This window comes from Rattus norvegicus, chromosome X, assembly GCF_036323735.1.
Source record: "Rattus norvegicus strain BN/NHsdMcwi chromosome X, GRCr8, whole genome shotgun sequence".
Classification (NCBI taxonomy): Eukaryota; Metazoa; Chordata; class Mammalia; order Rodentia; family Muridae; genus Rattus; species Rattus norvegicus.
This window is the reverse complement of record NC_086039.1, coordinates 67,713,233-67,736,176: the sequence shown is the minus strand read 5'-3', so window position 1 is coordinate 67,736,176 and position 22,944 is coordinate 67,713,233. Positions and strand designations below refer to the sequence as shown.

The 22,944-nt window shown below is 39.9% G+C and overlaps 1 protein-coding gene across 3 annotated transcripts in view; it reads left to right on the top strand.

The window, feature by feature from the left end:
- The window catches only part of Ophn1 (oligophrenin 1), a 378,262-nt gene that overhangs the window by 282,041 nt on the left and 73,277 nt on the right, over positions 1-22,944 (top strand). For all 3 annotated transcript variants that reach the window (XM_006257072.5, XM_039099689.2, NM_001107848.1), the window contains one exon: positions 14,241-14,400. In XM_006257072.5, coding sequence (XP_006257134.1) covers positions 14,241-14,400 — 160 coding nt within the window. The remainder of the gene's footprint in view (positions 1-14,240; positions 14,401-22,944) is intronic.

The following is a 22,944-nucleotide window of genomic DNA, read 5'->3' as shown; positions in this document are numbered from 1 at the left end:
CTATTAAGAATATCTTATTTTATCTATAACCCCAGTTGCCCCCATCCTGTTGTATAATTTTTGAAATAAATCCACGGCACTCTATTTCATTTCTAAGTATTTCAGCTTCAACTTTACCTTTAAACGATGAGAATTTTTCTGGGCACATGTATAATAAAATTGTGATAGCTGAAAGGAAATTAACTATAATATTCTGTGTTCAAATTTGTAGTGCTTACAAGTATGTTGTTTCTTTCTTTAGATGAGGGTCCAACTTGAATGTCTGCATAGCAGTCTGATGAGATGATTTTCAAGCATCTAACTTCTAGCAGACTTTGGCTGGGTAGTACATATATGAGGCTTTGTTAACTATATGGACAGCCTGTGTCACATCTACACAGTTTTATAATTATAGATTTGAAGTAGCCATGGATATATTTAAATGAATAGAAAAGCTATGTTCAAGTACAACTTTATTTATGAAAAACACATGGTAGTAAGATTTGGTTTTACTTCTTGATCTATAGTATTTTTTCTCAAATTTTATTGTATATTAGAGTCACCTGTAATGTTATAAAGCACAAGAGTCCCAGGCCTGATGTAGTGTGCTATATATATATAGATAGATAGATAGATAGATAGATAGATAGATAGATAGATAGATAGTGTGTGTGTATTAGTCAATATATAGGTTTTCTGTACAACTTTCTCTTTTCTTGTGATTTGTTAAAGAATTATTTGTCTTGTAAAGTTTCTTGTAGTTGAGAGTTGAGTATAGAGTCTTGCTTTGCTTTCCTTCTAGCTACCCCTTAACTTGTATATGTGTGTTTAGAATGAGGAGAATATACATAATTGATGGTTTAGGAGACACGTAATGTGTGGCTCTCTCTTTCCCATTGTTTTTGAGAGCAGGATTTTCTTAGATTCATTTCCTGGCAGACTAAAATACACTTTCTATCACCTAATAACTTTTTCACCTTACACATGACAGAACAGATTCTTAAGGATGGGGGAAAGATAGGCACAAAGCCACATAGTACATTAGTAATAGAACTAGGGATATGATTGGAAGTGGCCTCCTTATTTAAGAGTCAAAGTACATCGCGTTCTTAAAATCGCTGAACCCTAAAGCTGAATGATACCGACAAGTTCACATGAATAGCGTCCAGTTCTTCTGCCAGCTATCTTTGCAAACTAGAGGTCTCACTCAACTGAATAGCCTGAGGATAATATTCCGAGTACAAGTATGTTTTATTTGTCTTAGGCTATTTTGGGGAAAGAGATTTAGCTTCCAAATTTTAAATTTTAAGTAACTCACATTAATTCCTTAGTTTCAGGAAATGAGACAATTTGACCTTTGGACACACCAGGTCTTGGATAGCTGAGTAGTTGTTCCTCCTCCTCCTCTTCCTCTTCCTCCTCCTCTTCCTCCTCCTCCTCCTTCTCCTTCTCCTTCTTCTTTTTCTCCTCCTTGTCTTTCTTTCCTTCTTCTCCTTCCTCCTTCCTTCTTCCTTTCCCCTTTTTAATTTTTTGTTATTAATTTATTTTTATTTATTTATATCCCCAATGTCCCCCTCCTTCACCTCTGAGAAAGGGGCCCCCCTCAGATCCCCCCACCCTAGGGCATCAAGCATCCACAGGATTAGGCACATCGTCTCCTACTGAGGCCAGACAAGGCCTCCCTCTTGAAGTGATACAGATTGCTGAGTTATCAGAGACTCTAGTACTCTCTATTTTGTTTGTCCCTCCTTTGAGAATTTCATGCAGCATGTTTTGATCATATTCAACCACCCAACTCTTTCCATATCCACCTCTCCTTCCCTACCCACTCAAATTTGTGACTTTTTAAATCTCAAGGCTAATTTGTGCTGCTCAAATATGCATGCATGTGTGGCCTTTCACCGAAGCATGGTCAACTTACTCTTACATAAATATAGTCCTTCATCTCCTAGCAACTTGCCAACATCTCCTCATTGAGGGGTGAGGTTTTATGCCAAACTCACTTATCAGTGTTGAGATTTGGTATATCCTGGGCTTGAACATGTCTTGTGCTTGATGTCACAACCATTGTGAGTTCATTTTTACAGCTGGCCTGTCATGTAAGTAGGAGACTTTTTCCTCAAAGTTTCCTATCACCTCTGGCTCTGACTCTCTTTCCAGTCCCTCTTCCATAGTGATTAAATTAGAGTTAATGAAGATCATTCATAAAGCAAGAAATATCATTTAATCTTACCATGGTAGTTTAGACAACGTGTGCTTGTTTAAAGGGATCAGCCACTACTTCTAGGCCAATATATCTCATTTAAATCATCTCTGCTTCTCAAGTCATTTCAACTTATTTCAAGTCTAAACCATTGAAGAAAGGCAACTGTTTTATGTAATGCAGAATCCCACCACCTTCTTCAAACACTGATTCTTTTCTTTTGAAATTTTCATTAATTAAATTAGTTCTTTGACATTTTATACATGTTTGTAATACATTTTAATTATGCTCTCCATGTTCCCTTTTGCCTTCTTTCTTATGCCTGTACTCTCCTGACCCCCTCCACATCCTGGTCCCTTTCCCAGATTAATGACTTTTGGGGTTGTTTTATGGACCATGTAGTTAACCAGGGCCATATGTGTAATCATTGGACTGAGACTATCCATTGAAGCTTGTCGGGTCACTAGCGGGTGCATAACTAATGATATGACTATTTTCTCCCTAAATATATCAGTAGCAAATAGTTCATCAGTGATATATAGGGCCTCCTGACATCCCCTCCCTTTTGCCTGACAGAGACAAGGTCATTCTTGAGCAGACTCCTAGCAGGCATCCCCAGTTGTTATGAGTTTTTGGTTGCAATAGCTGTTTCTTGCCCAGAAGATAGCATTTCACAGCCCTCTTTTCCTGTCTTCTGTCTTATATTCTTTCCATTCCCTCTTCCTCAAGAGTCTATGAGCCTTAGAGGGAATGGTATTGATATTTTGTTTAGGGATCAAGCCCTAACTGTCACTAATTTGCAGCAGTTCTTGTGGTCATAAGTTTCTGCATTCACCCCTATTCCCTAGAAAGAGTGAGAGGCTTCTTTTAATTAAAGCTGAGAGTAGTATTTGTCCATGGATATAAACATATTTAGAAGGCAGCCTGATGCTATGTCGGTTTAGCTAAACATTAATTCTGATGCTGAAGTTGTAACCATTTGTTCTAGTCTTTCCAAATAAAACAGAACATGATGCAGTGAGATTAGTGAGACACAAAATATACATAACTCAAGGAACCTCTTTTGTGCTTTGGCACATAAATTGACCTCCCCCCCGCCCCCGTGTATCTATCATCGTTCTTCAAACCACTTTCTTTCATTTATCATTTTGAACATCATTCGTTACTTCTGCATATAAAAAGTCTTGTTACATTTTGCAGGCTGGCTCCAAACTTTTGTGCTCAAATGATTCTCTTACCCCAAGTCCCCCAATAGCTAGGACTACAGACCTAGGGCACTGTGATCAGCTCTTACCTTTCATAGTTAATACAGAAACTCACAACTGGTCAAAATGCAGAGAATACATTCCTATAGAGTGCCCACCCACATCTGTATTGCCACCTCCTCCTCAAGATGCAGTAACCATAGCAGAAAGATGATAAGGGTTGTGGAAGAACAGAGCAAGAAAATTTTGAAACATGGCAGGGCTGCCGCACTTAGGAAGTCACAGCAGTTCTGGCTAACTGCACATGATCAATCCAGCCAACATTCTAGCATGGAGAGACATGGAGGGACAAGGAGTTCATTAGTGACTCCCCTACTTTGGTGCTGTAGAAAGTTGATGGCTTCTAGGGGATGGAGAAATGGTTTTCTTTAAGGTTGTGGCTCCAGGTAGGACTAACCACCCCAATAGATGGCCCCACACCATAGAAGTATATGAACAACACAAATTGGAGTCAAATGGGTTATTAAATTTAAAAACAAAAAGAGGACATGAAGTTGTATGGGCACAGAGAATGTGGAGCAATCAGTGGGGTGTAATTTTAATCAAAATACATTGTATGAAATTCTTAAAGAATTTTAACTGAAGTGAAAGAAAACTGTGTGCATTAAAAATGGTTACACGTGGAAAAATGTATAGACTTTCAGTGTAGCTCAATGATACCTAGTCTAATGTGGATGAGGCTCTAATGTCCATCCCTTGTGCCAAAAACAGTGCGTAGTAAGAGGAGAGAGATGACACTTGCAAAGAAATCTCCCCGGGTTTCATTAGAAGGACACAAAAGGCAAATATCCTAATGGGACAGCAGGAAGCTTCCTCAGAGCAGCAGAAGTAAACCCAGCTTAAACTTCTCCCATAGAAGCTTCTGTTTTCCAAGTGGAACTACAGAAGCAGGCAGTAAGATGCAGTGAAAAAGTGGTTACACTTGAATAACAATGAATCCAGGTTTGAATCACCTACCTTTCCAAATCCAAACCCTTGGTGCTTCAGCCCGGGCCTCAGAATAAAATACCCTTCTTTTTGCAGTTATGTACATTCAGTGAACTGCTCTGGTATCCAAACCTCATGTCCAGGTTCCTGTCGAGTAGGTAGAGGTTTAACCATTTGTGACCACTCAGTGGCAACATGGGGATTCTTTTCTATTTTAATAACGGAAGAAATTCTGTCACTAAAGAATAAAGGTTAATTGCAGAGGTATTTAAACTGTTGAAAAGGACTGATCAGCAGCCAGAAATATCAAAGGCCTGAATGCTAGCAGCTCATTACCATCTGAATGGCACCGGCCTTTGTTAAGGGCTTAAGAGACTTTGTTATAAAGATTGGTCTAAGAATTCTGTTCTCCTTAATTACCCACTTAGTGTCAAGAGCTTGCCTGTCACTGGGTCAGTCTCTCAGGGCCTTTGGCTTGGGTGGGTTTGGGGTATTCCTAGTTTGAGGGGGCAGCTGACCCGCCCTTATTCTAACCTCTACACCCACACGGCCAAACTGGCCAAAGGGCTGCATGCCTGTCACTTGCCTGCCTCTAGTAGTTTAAAAGAGCTTTGGTAGAGTTCAGGTCCTGTAAAAATAATTAACTAGTAACTCTTGTGTGCCAGGAACACAGTTGGAAGTTGTTTACCATCTAGTAGAAGAAGCAGATAATTAAACTGAAAGTGGCAACATAGTCTCCGTGCCAGTGGTGTCAGTGAAGTTGAGGACAGTGCTCAGCCCTGAACTCATATACACACAAGCAACACAAAACAGACTCAGCAGGTTGTAACGAAAAATGTATGCATATGTTAATACGTAACAAGAAATATCAAAGAAAAAGAGGAGAATTTAAGAGGGGATAAGCAGGGCATGGAAAGAAAGGGAAGAGGGGAGACCCCTTGAGAGAGAGACCCAACCGCCTGGTCAGGTGGGCACTCCTGACACTGCAGAGCGGAAGAGACCACCAACACTGCTCACCCCTGCCTACATCCCTGGCCCAAGAGGAAACTGTATAAGGCCTCTGGGCTCCCGCGGGGGAGGGCCCAGGAGCGGCAGGACCCCTGCCTGAGACACCACCGGAAACTGAAGGAAACAGACCTGATAAACAGTTCTCTGCACCCAAATCCCATGGGAGGGAGAGCTAAACCTTCTGAGAGGCAGACAAGCCTGGGAAACCAGAAGAGACTGCTCTCTGTACATACATCTCGGACGCCAGAGGAAAAAGCCAAAGACCATCTGGAACCCTGGTGCACTGAAGCTCCCGGAAAGGGCGGCACAGGTCTTCCTGGTTGCTGCCGCCGCAGAGAGCCCGTGGGCAGCACCCCACGAGCGAACTTGAGCCTCGGGACCACAGGTAAAACCAAATTTTCTGCTGCAAGAAAGCTGCCTGGTGAACTCAAGACACAGGCCCACAGGAACAGCTGAAGACCTGTAGAGAGGAAAAACTACACGCCCGAAAGCAGAACACTCTGTCCGCATAACTGACTGAAAGACAGGAAAACAGGTCTACAGCACTCCTGACACACATGCTTATAGGACAGTCTAGCCACTGTCAGAAATAGCAGAACAAAGTAACACTAGAGATAATCTGATGGCGAGAGGCAAGCACAGGAACCCAAGCAACAGAAACCAAGACTACATGGCACCATCGGAGCCCAATTCTCCCATCAAAACAAACATGGAATATCCAAACACACCAGAAAAGCAAGATCTAGTTTCAAAATCATTTTTGATCATGATGCTGGAGGACTTCAAGAAAGACGTGAACAACTCCCTTAGAGAACAAGTAGAAGCCTACAGAGAGGAATCGCAAAAATGCCTGAAAGAATTCCAGGAAAACATAAATAAACAAGTAGAAGCCCATAGAGAGGAGACACAAAAATCCCTGAAAGAATTCCAGGAAAACATAAATAAACAAGTAGAAGCCCATAGAGAGGAGACACAAAAATCCCTGAAAGAATTCCAGGAAAACACAATCAAACAGTTGAAGGAATTAAAAATGGAAATAGAAGCAATCAAGAAAGAACAGATGGAAACAACCCTGGATATAGAAAACCAAAAGAAGAGACAAGGAGCTGTAGATACAAGCTTCACCAACAGAATACAAGAGATGGAAGAGAGAATCTCAGGAGCAGAAGATTCCATAGAAATCATTGACTCAACTGTCAAAGATAATGTAAAGCGGAAAAAGCTACTGGTCCAAAACATACAGGAAATCCAGGACTCAATGAGAAGATCAAACCTAAGGATAATAGGTATAGAAGAGAGTGAAGACTCCCAGCTCAAAGGACCAGTAAATATCTTCAACAAAATCATAGAAGAAATCTTCCCTAACCTAAAAAAAGAGATACCCATAGACATACAAGAAGCCTACAGAACTCCAAATAGATTGGACCAGAAAAGAAACACCTCCCGTCACATAATTGTCAAAACACCAAACGCACAAAATAAAGAAAGAATATTAAAAGCAGTAAGGGAAAAAGGTCAAGTAACATATAAAGGCAGACCTATCAGAATCACACCAGACTTCTCGCCAGAAACTATGAAGGCCAGAAGATCCTGGACTGATGTCATACAGACCCTAAGAGAACACAAATGCCAGCCCAGGTTACTGTATCCTGCAAAACTCTCAATTAACATACATGGAGAAACCAAGATATTCCATGACAAAACCAAATTTACACAATATCTTTCTACAAATCCAGCACTACAAAGGATAATAAATGGTAAAGCCCAACATAAGGAGGCAAGCTATACCCTAGAAGAAGCAAGAAACTAATCGTCTTGGCAACAAAACAAAGAGAATGAAAGCACACAAACATAACCTCACATCCAAATATGAATATAACGGGAAGCAATAATCACTATTCCTTAATATCTCTCAATATCAATGGCAATAAACTCCCCAATAAAAAGACATAGATTAACAAACTGGATACGCAACGAGGACCCTGCATTCTGCTGCCTACAGGAAACACACCTCAGAGACAAAGACAGACACTACCTCAGAGTGAAAGGCTGGAAAACAACTTTCCAAGCAAATGGTCAGAAGAAGCAAGCTGGAGTAGCCATTCTAATATCAAATAAAATCAATTTCCAACTAAAAGTCATCAAAAAAGATAAGGAAGGACACTTCATATTCATCAAAGGAAAAATCCACCAAGATGAACTCTCAATCCTAAATATCTATGCCCCAAATACAAGGGCACCTACATACGTAAAAGAAACCTTACTAAAGCTCAAAACACACATTGCACCTCACACAATAATAGTGGGAGATTTCAACACCCCACTCTCATCAATGGACAGATCATGGAAACAGAAATTAAACAGTGATGTCGACAGACTAAGAGAAGTCATGAGCCAAATGGACTTAACGGATATTTATAGAACATTCTATCCTAAAGCAAAAGGATATACCTTCTTCTCAGCTCCTCATGCTACTTTCTCCAAAATTGACCATATAATTGGTCAAAAAACGGGCCTCAACAGGTACAGAAAGATAGAAATAATCCCATGCGTGCTATCGGACCACCACGGCCTAAAACTGGTCTTCAATAACAATAAGGGAAGAATGCCCACATATACGTGGAAATTGAACAATGCTCTACTCAATGATAACCTGGTCAAGGAAGAAATAAAGAAATTAAAAACTTTTTAGAATTTAATGAAAATGAAGGTACAACATACCCAAACTTATGGGACACAATGAAAGCTGTGCTAAGAGGAAAACTCATAGCGCTGAGTGCCTGCAGAAAGAAACAGGAAAGAGCATATGTCAGCAGCTTGACAGGACACCTAAAAGCTCTAGAACAAAAAGAAGCAAATACACCCAGGAGGAGTAGAAGGCAGGAAATAATCAAACTCAGAGCTGAAATCAACCAAGTAGAAACAAAAAGGACCATAGAAAGAATCAACAGAACCAAAAGTTGGTTCTTTGAGAAAATCAACAAGATAGATAAACCCTTAGCCAGACTAACGAGAGGACACAGAGAGTGCGTCCAAATTAACAAAATCAGAAATGAAAAGGGAGACATAACAACAGATTCAGAGGAAATTCAAAAAATCATCAGATCTTACTATAAAAACCTATATTCAACAAAACTTGAAAATCTTCAGGAAATGGACAATTTCCTAGACAGATACCAGGTATCGAAGTTAAATCAGGAACAGATAAACCAGTTAAACAACCCCATAACTCCTAAGGAAATAGAAGCAAGTCATTAAAGGTCTCCCAACCAAAAAGAGCCCAGGTCTAGACAGGTTTAGTGCAGAATTCTATCAAACCTTCATAGAAGACCTCATACCAATATTATCCAAACTATTCCACAAAATTGAAACAGATGGAGCCCTACCGAATTCCTTCTACGAGAATTACTCTTATACCTAAACCACACAAAGACACAACAAAGAAAGAGAACTTCAGACCAATTTCCCTTATGAATATCGACGCAAAAATACTCAATAAAATTCTGGCAAACCGAATTCAAGAGCACATCAAAACAATCATCTACCATGATCAAGTAGGCTTCATCCCAGGCATGCAGGGATGGTTTAATATACGGAAAACCATCAACGTGATCCATTATATAAACAAACTGAAAGAACAGAACCACATGATCATTTCATTAGATGCTGAGAAAGCATTTGACAAAATTCAACACCCCTTCATGATAAAATTCCTGGAAAGAATAGGAATTCAAGGCCCATACCTAAACATAGTAAAAGCCATATACAGCAAACCAGTTGCTAACATTAAACTAAATGGAGAGAAACTTGAAGCAATCCCACTAAAATCAGGGACTAGACAAGGCTGCCCACTCTCTCCCTACTTATTCAATATAGTTCTTGAAGTTCTAGCCAGAGCAATCAGACAACAAAAGGAGATCAAGGGGATACAGATCGGAAAAGAAGAGGTCAAAATATCACTATTTGTAGATGACATGATAGTATATTTAAGTGATCCCAAAAGTTCCACCAGAGAACTACTAAAGCTGATAAACAACTTCAGCAAAGTGCCTGGGTATAAAATTAACTCAAATAAATCAGTTGCCTTCTATACAAAAGAGAAACAAGCCGAGAAAGAAATTAGGGAAACGACACCCTTCATAATAGACCCAAATAATATAAAGTACCTCGGTGTGACTTTAACCAAGCAAGTAAAAGATCTGTACAATAAGAACTTCAAGACACTGAGGAAAGAAATTGAAGAAGACCTCAGAAGATGGAAAGATCTCCCATGCTCATGGATTGGCAGGATTAATATAGTAAAAATGGCCATTTTACCAAAAGCAGTCTACAGATTCAATGCAATCCCCATCAAAATACCAATCCAATTCTTCAAAGAGTTAGACAGAACAATTTGCAAATTCATCTGGAATAACAAAAAACCCAGGATAGCTAAAGCTATCCTCAACAATAAAAGGACTTCAGGGGAATCACTATCCCTGAACTCAAGCAGTATTACAGAGCAATAGTGATAAAAACTGCATGGTATTGGTACAGAGACAGACAGATAGACCAATGGAATAGAATTGAAGACCCAGAAATGAACCCACACACCTATGGTCCCTTGATTTTTGACAAAGGAGCCAAAACCATCCAATGGAAAAAAGATAGCATTTTCAGCAAATGGTGCTGGTTCAACTGGAGGGCAACATGTAGAAGAATGCAGATCGATCCATGCTTATCACCCTGTACAAAGCTTAAGTCCAAGTGGATCAAGGACCTCCACATCAAACCAGACACACTCAAACTAATAGAAGAAAAACTAGGGCAGCATCTGGAACACATGGGCACTGGAAAAAATTTCCTGAACAAAACACCAATGGCTTATGCTCTAAGATCAAGAATCGACAAATGGGATCTCATAAAACTGCAAAGCTTCTGTAAGGCAAAGGACACTGTGGTTAGGACAAAACGGCAACCAACAGATTGGGAAAAGATCTTTACCAATCCTACAACAGATAGAGGCCTTATATCCAAAATATACAAAGAACTCAAGAAGTTAGACCGCAGGGAGACAAATAACCCTATTAGAAAATGGAGTTCAGAGCTAAACAAAGAATTCACAGCTGAGGAATGCCGAATGGCTGAGAAACACCTAAAGAAATGTTCAACATCTTTAGTCATAAGGGAAATGCAAATCAAAACAACCCTGAGATTTCACCTCACACCAGTGAGAATGGCTAAGATCAAAAACTCAGGTGACAGCAGATGCTGGCGAGGATGTGGAGAAAGAGGAACACTCCTCCATTGTTGGTGGGATTGCAGACTGGTAAAACCATTCTGGAAATCAGTCTGGAGGTTCCTCAGAAAATTGGACATTGAACTGCCTGAGGATCCAGCTATACCTCTCTTGGGCATATACCCAAAAGATGCCTCAACATATAAAAGAGACACGTGCTCCACTATGTTCATCACAGCCTTATTTATAATAGCCAGAAACTGGAAAGAACCCAGATGCCCTTCAACAGAGGAATGGATACAGAAAATGTGGTACATCTACACAATGGAATATTACTCAGCTATCAAAAACAACAAGTTTATGAAATTCGTAGGCAAATGGTTGGAACTGGAAAATATCATCCTGAGTGAGCTAACCCAATCACAGAAAGACATACATGGTATGCACTCATTGATAAGTGGCTATTAGCCCAAATGCTTGAATTACCCTAGATCCCTAGAACAAACGAAACTCAAGACGGATGATCAAAATGTGAATGCTTCACTCCTTCTTTAAATGAGGAAAAAGAATACCCTTGGCAGGGAAGGGAGAGGCAAAGATTAAAACAGAGACTGAAGGAACACCCATTCAGAGCCTGCCCCACATGTGGCCCATACATATACAGCCACTCAATTAGACAAGATGGATGAAGCAAAGAAGTGCAGACCGACAGGAGCCGGATGTAGATCGCTCCTGAGAGACACAGCCAGAATACAGCAAATACAGAGGCGAATGCCAGCAGCAAACCACTGAACTGAGAATAGGTCCCCTATTGAAGGAATCAGAGAAAGAACTGGAAGAGCTTGAAGGGGCTCGAGACCCCAAAAGTACAAAAATGCCAAGCAACCAGAGCTTCCAGGGAGTAAGCCACTACCTAAAGACTATACATGGACTGACCCTGGACTCTGACCCCATAGGTAGCAATGAATATCCTAGTAAGAGCACCAGTGGAAGGGGAAGCCCTGGGTCCTGCTAAGACTGAACCCCCAGTGAACTAGTCTTTGGGGGGAGGGCGGCAATGGGGGGAGGGATGGGAGGGGAACACCCATAAGGAAGGGGAGGGGGGAGGGGGATGTTTGCCCGGAAACCGGGAAAGGGAATAACACTCGAAATGTATATAAGAAATACTGAAGTTAATATAAAAAAAAAAAAAACAGAGACTGAAGGAACACCCATTCAGAGCTTGCCCCACATGTGGCCCATACATATACAGCCACCCAATTAGACAAGATGGATGAAGCAAAGAAGTGCAGACCGACAGGAGCCGGATGTAGATCGCTCCTGAGAGACACAGCCAGAATACAGCAAATACAGAGGCGAATGCCAGCAGCAAACCACTGAACTGAGAATAGGTCCCCCGTTGAAGGAATCAGAGAAAGAACTGGAAGAGCTTGAAGGGGCTCGAGACCCCAAAAGTACAACAATGTCAAGCAACCAGAGCTTCCAGGGACTAAGCCACTACCTAAAGACTATACATGGACTGACCCTGGACTCTGACCCCATAGGTAGCAATGAATATCCTAGTAAGAGCACCAGTGGAAGGGGAAGTCCTGGGTCCTGCTAAGAATGAACCCCCAGTGAACTAGTCTATGGGGGGAGGGTGGCAATGGGGGGAGGGTTACACCCATAAGGAAGGGGAGGGGGGAGGGGGATGTTTGCCCGGAAACCGGGAAAGGGAATAATACTCGAAATGTATATAAGAAATACTCAAGTTAATATAAAAAAAAAAAACAGAGACTGAAGGACCACCCATTCAGAGCTTGCCCCACATGTGGCCCATACATATACAGCCACCCAATTAGACAAGATGGATGAAGCAAAGAAGTGCAGACCGACAGGAGCCGGATGTAGATTGCTCCTGAGAGACACAGCCAGAATACAGCAAATACAGAGGCGAATGCCAGCAGCAAACCACTGAACTGAGAATAGGTCTCCCGTTGAAGGAATCAGAGAAAGAACTGGAAGAGCTTGAAGGGGCTCGAGACCCCAAAAGTACAACAATGTCAAGCAACCAGAGCTTCCAGGGACTAAGCCACTACCTAAAGACTATACATGGACTGACCCTGGACTCTGACCCCATAGGTAGCAATGAATATCCTAGTAAGAGCACCAGTGGAAGGGGAAGCCCTGGGTCCTGCTAAGACTGAACCCCCAGTGAACTAGACTATGGGGGGAGGGCGGCAATGGGGGGAGGTTTGGGAGGGGAACACCCATAAGGAAGGGGAGGGCGGAGGGGGATGTTTGCCCGGAAACCGGGAAAGGGAATAACACTTGAAATGTATATAAGAAATACTCAAGTTAATAAAAAAAAAAAGAAAGGGAAGAGGGAAATGGAATACTTGCGTTTTATTTGTTTTTTAAAAAATGGAAAATTGAAAAGGGATTTTTTAAGGATGAATGCAGGAGAAAGGGAGACCAAGAATCCTTTGTTTTCTTCTCACCCATAAGGAAGGCTGTCTTCCAGAATGCTGCCTTTTCCTTTCTAAAATCATTATTCTTCATATTCAGGAAACAAAGGCATTTTTAAAAAGATGAGGACTGTGAACTGTGGCCACCTGTAAGGTGATAGATATCTGTCACCTTAAGTAAATCTCCAAGAACAATTAGATATTCTTTAGATATGGGCCTGGGGAGCACTCAAGGGAAAGGACAGGGATAACCTAAGAAGATAGGTGTGACGCTTGTCAAAGGTTAGCAACGCATATTGTGGTGACTCTTAGGAAGGTAAGACCATTGGGTAGTACCATGCTGGAGAAATTTCCCACCATTTATTTTCTACTACTCTAAGGTAGACACAATTTATACAGAAAGGGTGGAGTGAAAACTCCTTGTTGTACAGCTTGTGAGTGGCACTGTTGGGATCCAAACTGAAGTCAGCTGTAGAACCTGGGTTATACAGAGCTATTAGAAATAGCAGGCAAACAGCGTCGTCTTTAAAGACCCCTTGCCTTCTGCTATAAGTGATCGGGAGCCAGTGATGAGACTTTAAGCAGAGTGAATGGAGGAGATCTAACAATCAGATTGCAGGACCTCCTTCCTCCCTTGCTCAGCGATTGTGACTCCAGGAAGATACTTTTCCATCTTCTTTTGTTTTATAAGATGAAGAAGTGGAGATCAACCATAAGGTCCTTTTTGGCTCTTTGAGGTTTTTGTTTTTTTCTTAAACTGTGGGACTAGAATGGCCAGATTTCTCAATAGAATGACTAGTAGTCCCCCTTTTCACTGGTACTCTTTAGGAAATAAAAATAGGGTGCTAGGAAAGACCTCTGGGTACACTTAATCTCCTTTGCTGTTCCTTAGACCTAATGTTCCCCTTGCCTTGCATGCACCCAGGGCTTCCTCCTGTCTCCCGACACCCTTTACTACCTCCACATCTGTCTCCAAACTCCTTCAGGGGTTAGCCCAGTTCCCAGTCTCTCACTTTGGCTCCTATTCATATACAATGTGTTACTTGTTAGTTATTCCCATTTTCTTATTTTTTCCCTATATACTGTAGGTCTCTCCTTTCCTACCTTTGGGTGTCTCTTATCTCCCTTAGCACCTAGAATAGTCCAGGTTACAAGAAAAACAAATCACTTTCGTTTTCTTTTTCTTCTGGCAGTGTGTGTGAGCACAGCAAAGAGAATCTTATGACACCTTCCAATATGGGGGTAATCTTTGGGCCCACCCTGATGAGAGCTCAAGAGGACACTGTGGCTGCTATGATGAACATCAAATTCCAGAACATTGTGGTAGAAATCCTGATTGAACACTTTGGCAAGGTAATCATTCCCTATCCTGACTATCTCCCCCTGTCCTGTGTACCTGTGTTTTTCTATCTACCTGCTTTCTTCCCTCCTTTTCTCTCTCCCTTCTTTCTGTTCTTTAGATTTTTAAAGCAAAATATGCTATAAAAGGGTTTGGCTATCTTGGTGCTGTGTGTCATGTAGATCAGCCCAGTATTAGTCATCCTTCTGACTTAGCCTGCAGACTGTTGGGGTCACCGACACAATGGTGTCCATCTTATTATTTGGTTCAATTTGACAGTGACAAGAAATTTCACTGTGACACACTGACATTTTTGAAGATCTATAGATTGAAACTAGGGCTTGGTATATGCTAAGCAAATACTCCAGCATTGACCTATCCTCCAGCCCCCCTCTTCACTTTTAATTTTGAGGCAGAGTCTTACCAAGATGTCCAGATCACCCTTGACCTTACTCTGTAGCCCAGGCAAGCCTTGAAGTTATGATTCTCCCGCTTCAGCCTCCCAAGTATTACAAGTCTGCACCACTAAACTTGGCCACAGTGCAGTTTAACATTAAACTAAACACTTAGCATTTCATCTATTAATAGACTCATTACTTAATAAGAACCCTATTTGGACTGTGGCGGCTGATATAGTCTGAGCCTATCCACAGTTCAAGTCCAACTTTGGTCACTTGTTAGCTATATTAGGTATGATATAAGCACAAGTGATGAGATGCTACACATAAATATGAATATGAATATAAATATAAATATACTATGGCAGTAATATAAGAGTTGTTTATTTCTTAGTTGTAAAATAATCCAGCTAAGGTGACTTGATATAATTAGGCTTCCTTGTTCTTTCTTTCTTAATGCTCTGAGAAGCCCAATATCCTAATTTTCCATAATGGTCATTCATCATCTACATCCTAGCTGTTGAAAAGAAAGAAAGACAGAGAGAGTTTATAACACTTACCTTCCAGATTATGATCTGGGAGTTAGATGGAATTTTTATTACATTTCATTGTCTAAAATTCAACCTCACAATCATATTCACTGATAAGAAATGCAAGACAGTAGTCCTATTTATTCTTTTCTTTTTTCTTCCTTCCTTCCTTTCATGCATTCATTCTTTGTTGTTGTTTTAAACTATGGTCTTGCTATGTAGGCCAAAATGGTCAGCCCCCCAAGTACTGGTATAAAAGGCACATGACACTGTGCTAGTTCAGGGAGGTAAGTAAACACTTTACCAGCAGCACATTGTCAGCTATGATTTCAAATGGAATAGGAGAATGCATATGAGGAAATAACTATCATTCTCTGACATATTGCCTGTGTTACCTCAACAACCTTTCGTAACCTTTCTGGCTCTTGGCATTAGAAATTCAAAGAGGATTATAACCACCTATGTGTCACATGTTCAGTGTTATTCCTTTACGAATTGGCAGAACATAATAGATCTCAGAATACAATTAGAAGTGAGTTCCTGACTTCCATAGCACAGTAGGGTAATTATCACCCATAAGCTATGCTGAAAGAGAAGAATTTGTGAGTTTCTATCACAAAGAAACAATAAATATGTAAGGAGGTGGAAATACTATTCAATCCTTATGCACTATAAATATATATGCGTGTGTATGTGTATGTGTTTATTGAATTATATCACACACATATGTGTATGTGTGTGTGCTTATTGAATTATATCACTATACTACATATATGGGTAATTATTTTGTGTCCACTAAAATGTGTCAACAAGACATTCTGGCTAACAGTCAAAGTACTTAATTGTGTACTACTGCATCTTCGTTCATGATGTATAGTTGCAGTTTAGGGTCTATACATGGAGCCTTGTATTTACCAAGTTGTGAGGAAGTTGATACGACCTATATAAGTACTGTATTAATAAGGACTTTGTAGAGAGGCAGAGCCAGTATGTTACATATATAGGTGCTAGAGAGAAGACCTATTAGGGGAATTGAATAGCAGCACAGGCCACGTGTGAGCTAGAGACCCTGAGATTTAAGTAATATGACTCAGTCTATTTCCAGAGGCCTCAGTACCAGGGAGGCCAATAGTATAAGTCATCTTAGATAGGATACAGATTAAGGCACCCTGGTGTGGGTGATACCCTGGGGTAAAAGGAGTGGAGATATCAATGAGCCTAACAGTCCTGATGTGCAAAGCATCAGAAGAAAATTCTGGTTCAGAGATTAGTCTTCTGTATTTCCGTGGATGCAACAAATCAAATGTTCTTCCCACATTAAGGAATAGATTTTCTCTATATGCTCTACTTCAACTCACATGTAATCCCTCCTGATAACACCTTCACTCTCATTCTCAATAATGTCTCTAGAAATTCCTTAATCCAATCTGTCTGATGCTTAAAATTTGTCACTATAGATTCTAAAGATGAGCAAAAAGAGAAATAGGGGAAACAAGTTCCTCAAGCATATATCCTATCATGAACAAAGGTCCAAGACCTGATAATGTTTTATTTGAATATGAAGTAGAAATAGGAGCAGTGGAGGTAGACAGGAATCAGCCTGAACAACGATTGACTGCCTAGTTGATGAGTTTAGAATGTCTGAAATGTTTTATCCTGCCACTATGAGGAAAAATTGTTTACCGAGTATGGAAGTGCTGTGGAGTCCGTGTTCTATAGGCTATAGTTTGCAGAACAACTCACACACATGATGCAGGGAGGGAAGGAGAGGCGGGGCAGTGCCATAATCTAAGAAGAAGAACTTATAATCTGAGTTAGGGTAGTGGGGAGAAGAGAGAGACAAAGGCATTAAGACTTAGTGATTATCCATCCATCCATCTATCTGTCTACACACCCTGCTGGTTTTGTTTAGACGTAGGAAATAGAAAACTCTATAAAGAGGAAGATGGGTTCAAAGAGATAAGAAGGGAAGTAGTAGGACTTAGATTCTGACTGAAAAGACTGTGTCTTTTCTGAATATTACAAAAACTAGATTTTCAGCAGGGAAGTGAAAATTTTATTTTTCTTAGGACGTTCTGGCTAATGCAGGAAAAATAGCTATAGTGGACAGAAATATAGGTAGGGACACTAATTATAGGCCATTTTATTCTTTAAGTAATATTTATTTATTTGTTATGTATTTATTTAGTTGTACACTATATCTTGTTCATGATTTTCCCCTCCTCCAATTCTCCCCAGATCTCCCACGACATGTAAACCAATCCAATTTCATGTTCTTTTTCTTTCCTCTCTCTCTCTCTCTCTCTCTCTCTCTCTCTCTCTCTCTCTCTCAACAAGAACAAAATGAATTCAAATCAAACAAGAAACCAGTGAGACAAAAAGCTGGTAAACAAAAATTTTAAAATGCCTATAAAGAATGTATTCCATTTTGTGTTTGGGTAACTGGTCTGCTCTGGATTGTGGCTCATAAACCCAGTGACACTCCATTGGAGAAAGCTAATTTTCCCTTTCCCAGAAGGTATTCATTGCAAATAGCTTCCTGGTTGTGGACAAGACTTTCTGTCCACTTCCCCTTCTCAGTGCTCTGATTAAGTCCAAAGTCTCTTACTCTCTGCACATTGTCCAGCTGTGGCTCTCTGCTTAAAGCCCCATTTACTGCTTCTCCAATGTGAGTTGAATGAGGCACTATTCTGTGGGCTTAATGGTATTTCACCAGGGTCATTTTATGGGTATATTCCTTTAGCACAGAAAAATACCAGTAGGTTTTCCCTAAACATGACTTATCTATGTAGTCTCAGGTATTCAGTTGTTTAATATGGGCACCATCTCATGGACTGAGCCTTACATTCACTCAAAAAGTGGCTGGTTATTTCCACTCAAATGAAAACGTTGAGTATAAGCCTAACAATGCATTTATATGCTAAAACTACAGAATGATGACAAGAGAATTCACAGAAAATATAGGTATATTAAGAAACACACTATGTTCAATGAGTAGAATACTCAACATAATAATGATATTTCTTTCCAAAGTGATCTGTATCTTTATTTGATTGATAAGTTCAATCAGATATTTTTGTAGGTAATGACAAGCTTGTACTAAGTAGAGGAATATAAAAGGGACTATGAAAACTAGCACAATTTTGAAATTCATTATTAATATTAATGTTTATGCTATTCAAAACCTAAGACAATATACAACGAGCAGATGGACAGACACAGACCAGTGGAACCATATAAAGAATGTGCAAATAGTTCTACAATGTTTGGATAAATTATTTTTCACAAAGGTAAGAAAGTGGCAGGGGATATAGGTCTGTGGTCTAGCCTTGTCTTATGTAACGCTGGCCCCAAGTTAAATCTCCAAGTACTGCAAAACAATTTTTAAAGAGAGAGATTGTTGTTTTTAATACATTCTGTGAGAAATTGGATATACATTGGTAATAAAATGAACTTCAATTCTCATATCATGTACAAAAGACAACTCAAAATGTTTTGAGTAAAAGGAAGCAAAATTAAGAGCAAAAAAATGTGGAGTTCAAAAAAATGAAACCAAAAAAATTTGGTTTCATATGAAGTTTTGAAAACTACATAGGAGAAAGTCTTTAGGCCCTTGTTCTTTTTGAAGAAGTTTTGGATGTGATGCTTGAAATACAACTCAGAAATGAAAAATATCAATAGATTGGATTTTTGTCAACATTGCTAACAAGTTGCAAATGATCCATATCTAGAATATATAAAAGACTCTCAAATCTAATGCAAAGAATCAAACATTCTAATTATTTAACTAGGTAAAAGTCATGAACTATGTGTACAGATGGCAAGGAAGAGAATAAAAGTTGCTCAGGATAACTATTAGGGAAATTGAATTAGTATCCAAATGAGATATTATATACTTAACAGAACAGCTAAGTAAAAAATAGTGACAATCCAAAATGGCAATGAAGGTACACAGGAACTCAAATCATGTCATACATTTCAAATGGGACTATAACGTAGGACAGCCTGTCTGAAAAATGGATGCACAGATTCTTTTCTTTTCTTTTCTTTTCCTTTCTTTTCTTCTTTAATGGATTTTTTATTTACATTTTAAATGTCTTGCCCTTTCCCAGTTTCCCCTCCAGAAACCCACTATCCCCTGCTCCTCGTCCTGCTTCTATGAAGCTGCTCCCCAACCTACCCATTCCCTCCCACCTCCCTGCTCTGACATTCCCCTACACGGAGGCATCTAACCTTGACAGGACCAAGGGCCTCTCCTCCCATTGATACCTGACAAGGTCATCCTCTGCTACATATACAGCTGGAGGCATAGGTCCATCCCTGTGTACTCTTAGGATGGTGGTTTAGTTCCTGGGAGGGAGCTCAGGGCAGTCTGGTTGGTTGATATTGTTTTTCTTCTTATGGGGTTGCAAACCCCTTTAGCTCCTTCAGTCTTTTCTCTAACTCCTCTATTGGGGCCCCATTCGCATTCCAATGGTTGGCTGTGAGCATTCACCTCTGTATTGGTCAGGCCCTGGAGAGCTTCTCAGGAGAGAGCTATATCAATCTCCTGTCAGCATGGACTTCTTGGCATCTTCAATATTGTCTGGGTTTGTTGTCTGTATATGGTATGGATCCTCAGGTGGGACAGTCTCTAGATGGACTTTCCTTCAATCTCTGTTCCACACTTTATCTCCATATTTCCTCCTGTGTGTGTTTTTGTTCTCCCTTCTAAGAAGGACTCAAGCAGCCACACTTAGGTCTTCCTTCTTCTTGAACTTCATGTGGTTTGTGAATCGTATCTTGGGTATTCCAACATTTTGGGCTAATATCCACGTATCAGTGAGTGCATTCCATGTGTGTTCTTTTGTGATTTGGGTTACCTCACTCAGGATGATATTTTCTAGTTCCATCCATTTGCCTATGAATTTCATAAAGTCATTGTTTTTGATAGCTGAGTAATATTCCATTGTGTAAATGTACCACATTTTTCTGTATCCATTCCTCTGTTGAAGGGCATCTGGGTTCTTTCCAGCTTCTGGCTATTATAAATAAAGCTGCTATGAACATAGTGGAGCATGTGTCTTTGTTGTATGTTGGAGCATCTTTTGGGTATATTCCCAGGAGTGGTATAGCTGGTAGTACTATATCCAATTTTCTGAGGAACCTCCAGACTGATTTCTAGAGTGGTTATACCAGCTTGCAATCCCACCAACAATGGAGGAGTATTCCTCTTTCTCCACATCCTCGCCAGCATTTGCTGTCACCTGAGTTTTTTATCTTAGCCATTCTGACTGGCATGATGTGGAATCTCAGAGTTGTTTTGATTTGCATTTCTCTGGTGACTAAGGATGTTGAACATTTCTTTAGGTGCTTCTTGGCCACTTGGGATTCCTCAGTTGAGAATTCTGTGTGTAGCTCTCTATCACATTTTTAATAGGGTTATTTGATTCTCTGGAGTCTATCTTCTTGAGTACTTTGTATATATTGGATATTAGTCCTCTATCAGATGTAGGATTGATAAAGATATTTTCCCAATCTGTTGGTTGCCATTTTGTCCTAATGTGTCCTTTGCCTAACAGAAGGTTTGCAATTTTATGAGGTCCCATTTGGAAGTTCTTGATCTTAGAGCATTAGCCATTGGTGTTAAAGGAATTTTCCCCTGTGCCCATGTGTTTGAGACTCTTACCCACTTTCTCTTCTATTAGTTTCGGTGTATCTGGTTTTATGTGGAGGTCTTTGATCTACTTCAACTCAAGCTTTGTTCAGGGCGATACGAATGGATTAATTTGCATTCTTCTATATGCTGACCAGCAGTTTGTTGAGAATGCTGTCTTTTCCCCCACTGGATGGTTTTGGCTCCTTTGTCAATGATCAAGTGACCATAGGTGTGTGGGTTCATTTCTGGGTCTTCCATTCTATCCCATTGAGCTACCTGCCTGTCTCTGTACCAATATCATACAGCTTTTAACAAAAAGAGGTCAAAGGGATACAGATCGGAAAAGAAGAAGTCAAAATATCACTCTTTGTAGATGATATGATAGTGTGCTTAAGTGACCCCAAAAGTTCCACCAGAGAACCCCTAAACCTGATAAACAACTTCAGCAAAGTGGCTGGATGTAAAATTAACTCAAATAAATCTTTGTCTACTTAATGGATAAACAGGCTGAGAAAAAAATTAGGGAATGACACCCTTTAGCCACAAATAATATAAAATACCTTGGTATGACTCTATCCAAACAAGTGAAAGATCTGTACAATAAGAACTTCAAGACACTGAGGAAAGAAATCGAAGAAGATCTCAGAAGATGGAAAGATCTCCCATGCTCATGGATTGGCAGGATTAATATAGTAAAAATGGCCATCTTGCCAAAAGCAATCTACAAATTCAATGTAAACCCCATCAAAATCCCAAGTCAATTCTTCACAGAGTTAAAAAGATCAATTTGCAAATTCATTTTGAATAACAAAAATCCCAGGATAGAGAAAACTATTCTCAACAATAAAAGAACTTCTGGGGGATGCACAGTTTCTTAATTAAAACAAAATTAACCAAGCACGGACTCTCTCTCTGTGGAACCCATATTTTACTTTCCTGAGCATTTGTCAGAGAGAAACAAAAGCTGTTTACATGAAACCTCCTCAGGGATTTTAATTTATACATCACATTGCTACTGTATATCAGGGATTTATTGGAGACATTTTCCACCTAAGTTCACATTAGGAGAATTGAAGGTATAGTCAGGTGACTTGTATAGGGTCACAAAATGAGCAACTGTGGGAACTCAGATTTAACATGAACTCAAGTGTACACTAGGCTATTTCAGAGTCTTTGCTGAGTTCTTGAAAATGAGTACTTGCATTAAGTGGTGGGAATAGTCATTAGAGATTAAAAATCCAAGGTTATAGTTTAGAATAGACTTGCCAAAGGACCATCCACATAGTGAATATTTGTGTTATAATGTATCTGTGGTGGTTTGAAGGATGGATGTCCCCCATAGGTTCAGAAATTTGAACATTTGGTCCCCAGTTGATAGCACCTTGGGGGAAAGTTCTTGAAGCTTTAGGAGGTGGAACCTCTTGCTAAAGGAAGGTCAGTTTTGAAAGTTAATAGCTTTGTCCCACTCACCTCTTTTGTAATTTGCTCTACTCTCTCTGTTTCCTGCTAGTGGATAGGAATATGGTCTTGCTGCTACATCCTCACCATTGTGAACCCTTCTTCTGGGACCATAGGCCTGAATAATCACTTTCTTCTTCGAGATGCCTTGGTCATGGCATTTTATCGCAGTAACAAAAGTCACCAATACAGTATCCCTATTTTGACGTTTGGTGGTCAAATGATAAAGAGTTGAGCTCCAGGCAGAAGGGAGCCATGGAAGTGCTTCAGTATGTCCTGGTTTACTATATTTCAAATGTTCTTATTCATTTGTGAGCAGATAGAAGAATGATGAAATGTTTAGTATTTTATCAGTCAAAACCCCAAATTTCTATAAAATTTATCTTTGTAAATTTTAAGGAAAAAAGGCCAACTTTAGTTTTATGAAAAAGATATTCTCATTGGTGAATGACTTAATCCCAATGGGTTTTATAAAAATGTGTTGTGCTATGTGTTCGCTCGAGATCCCAAACTACATATTGTAGCATTATATGA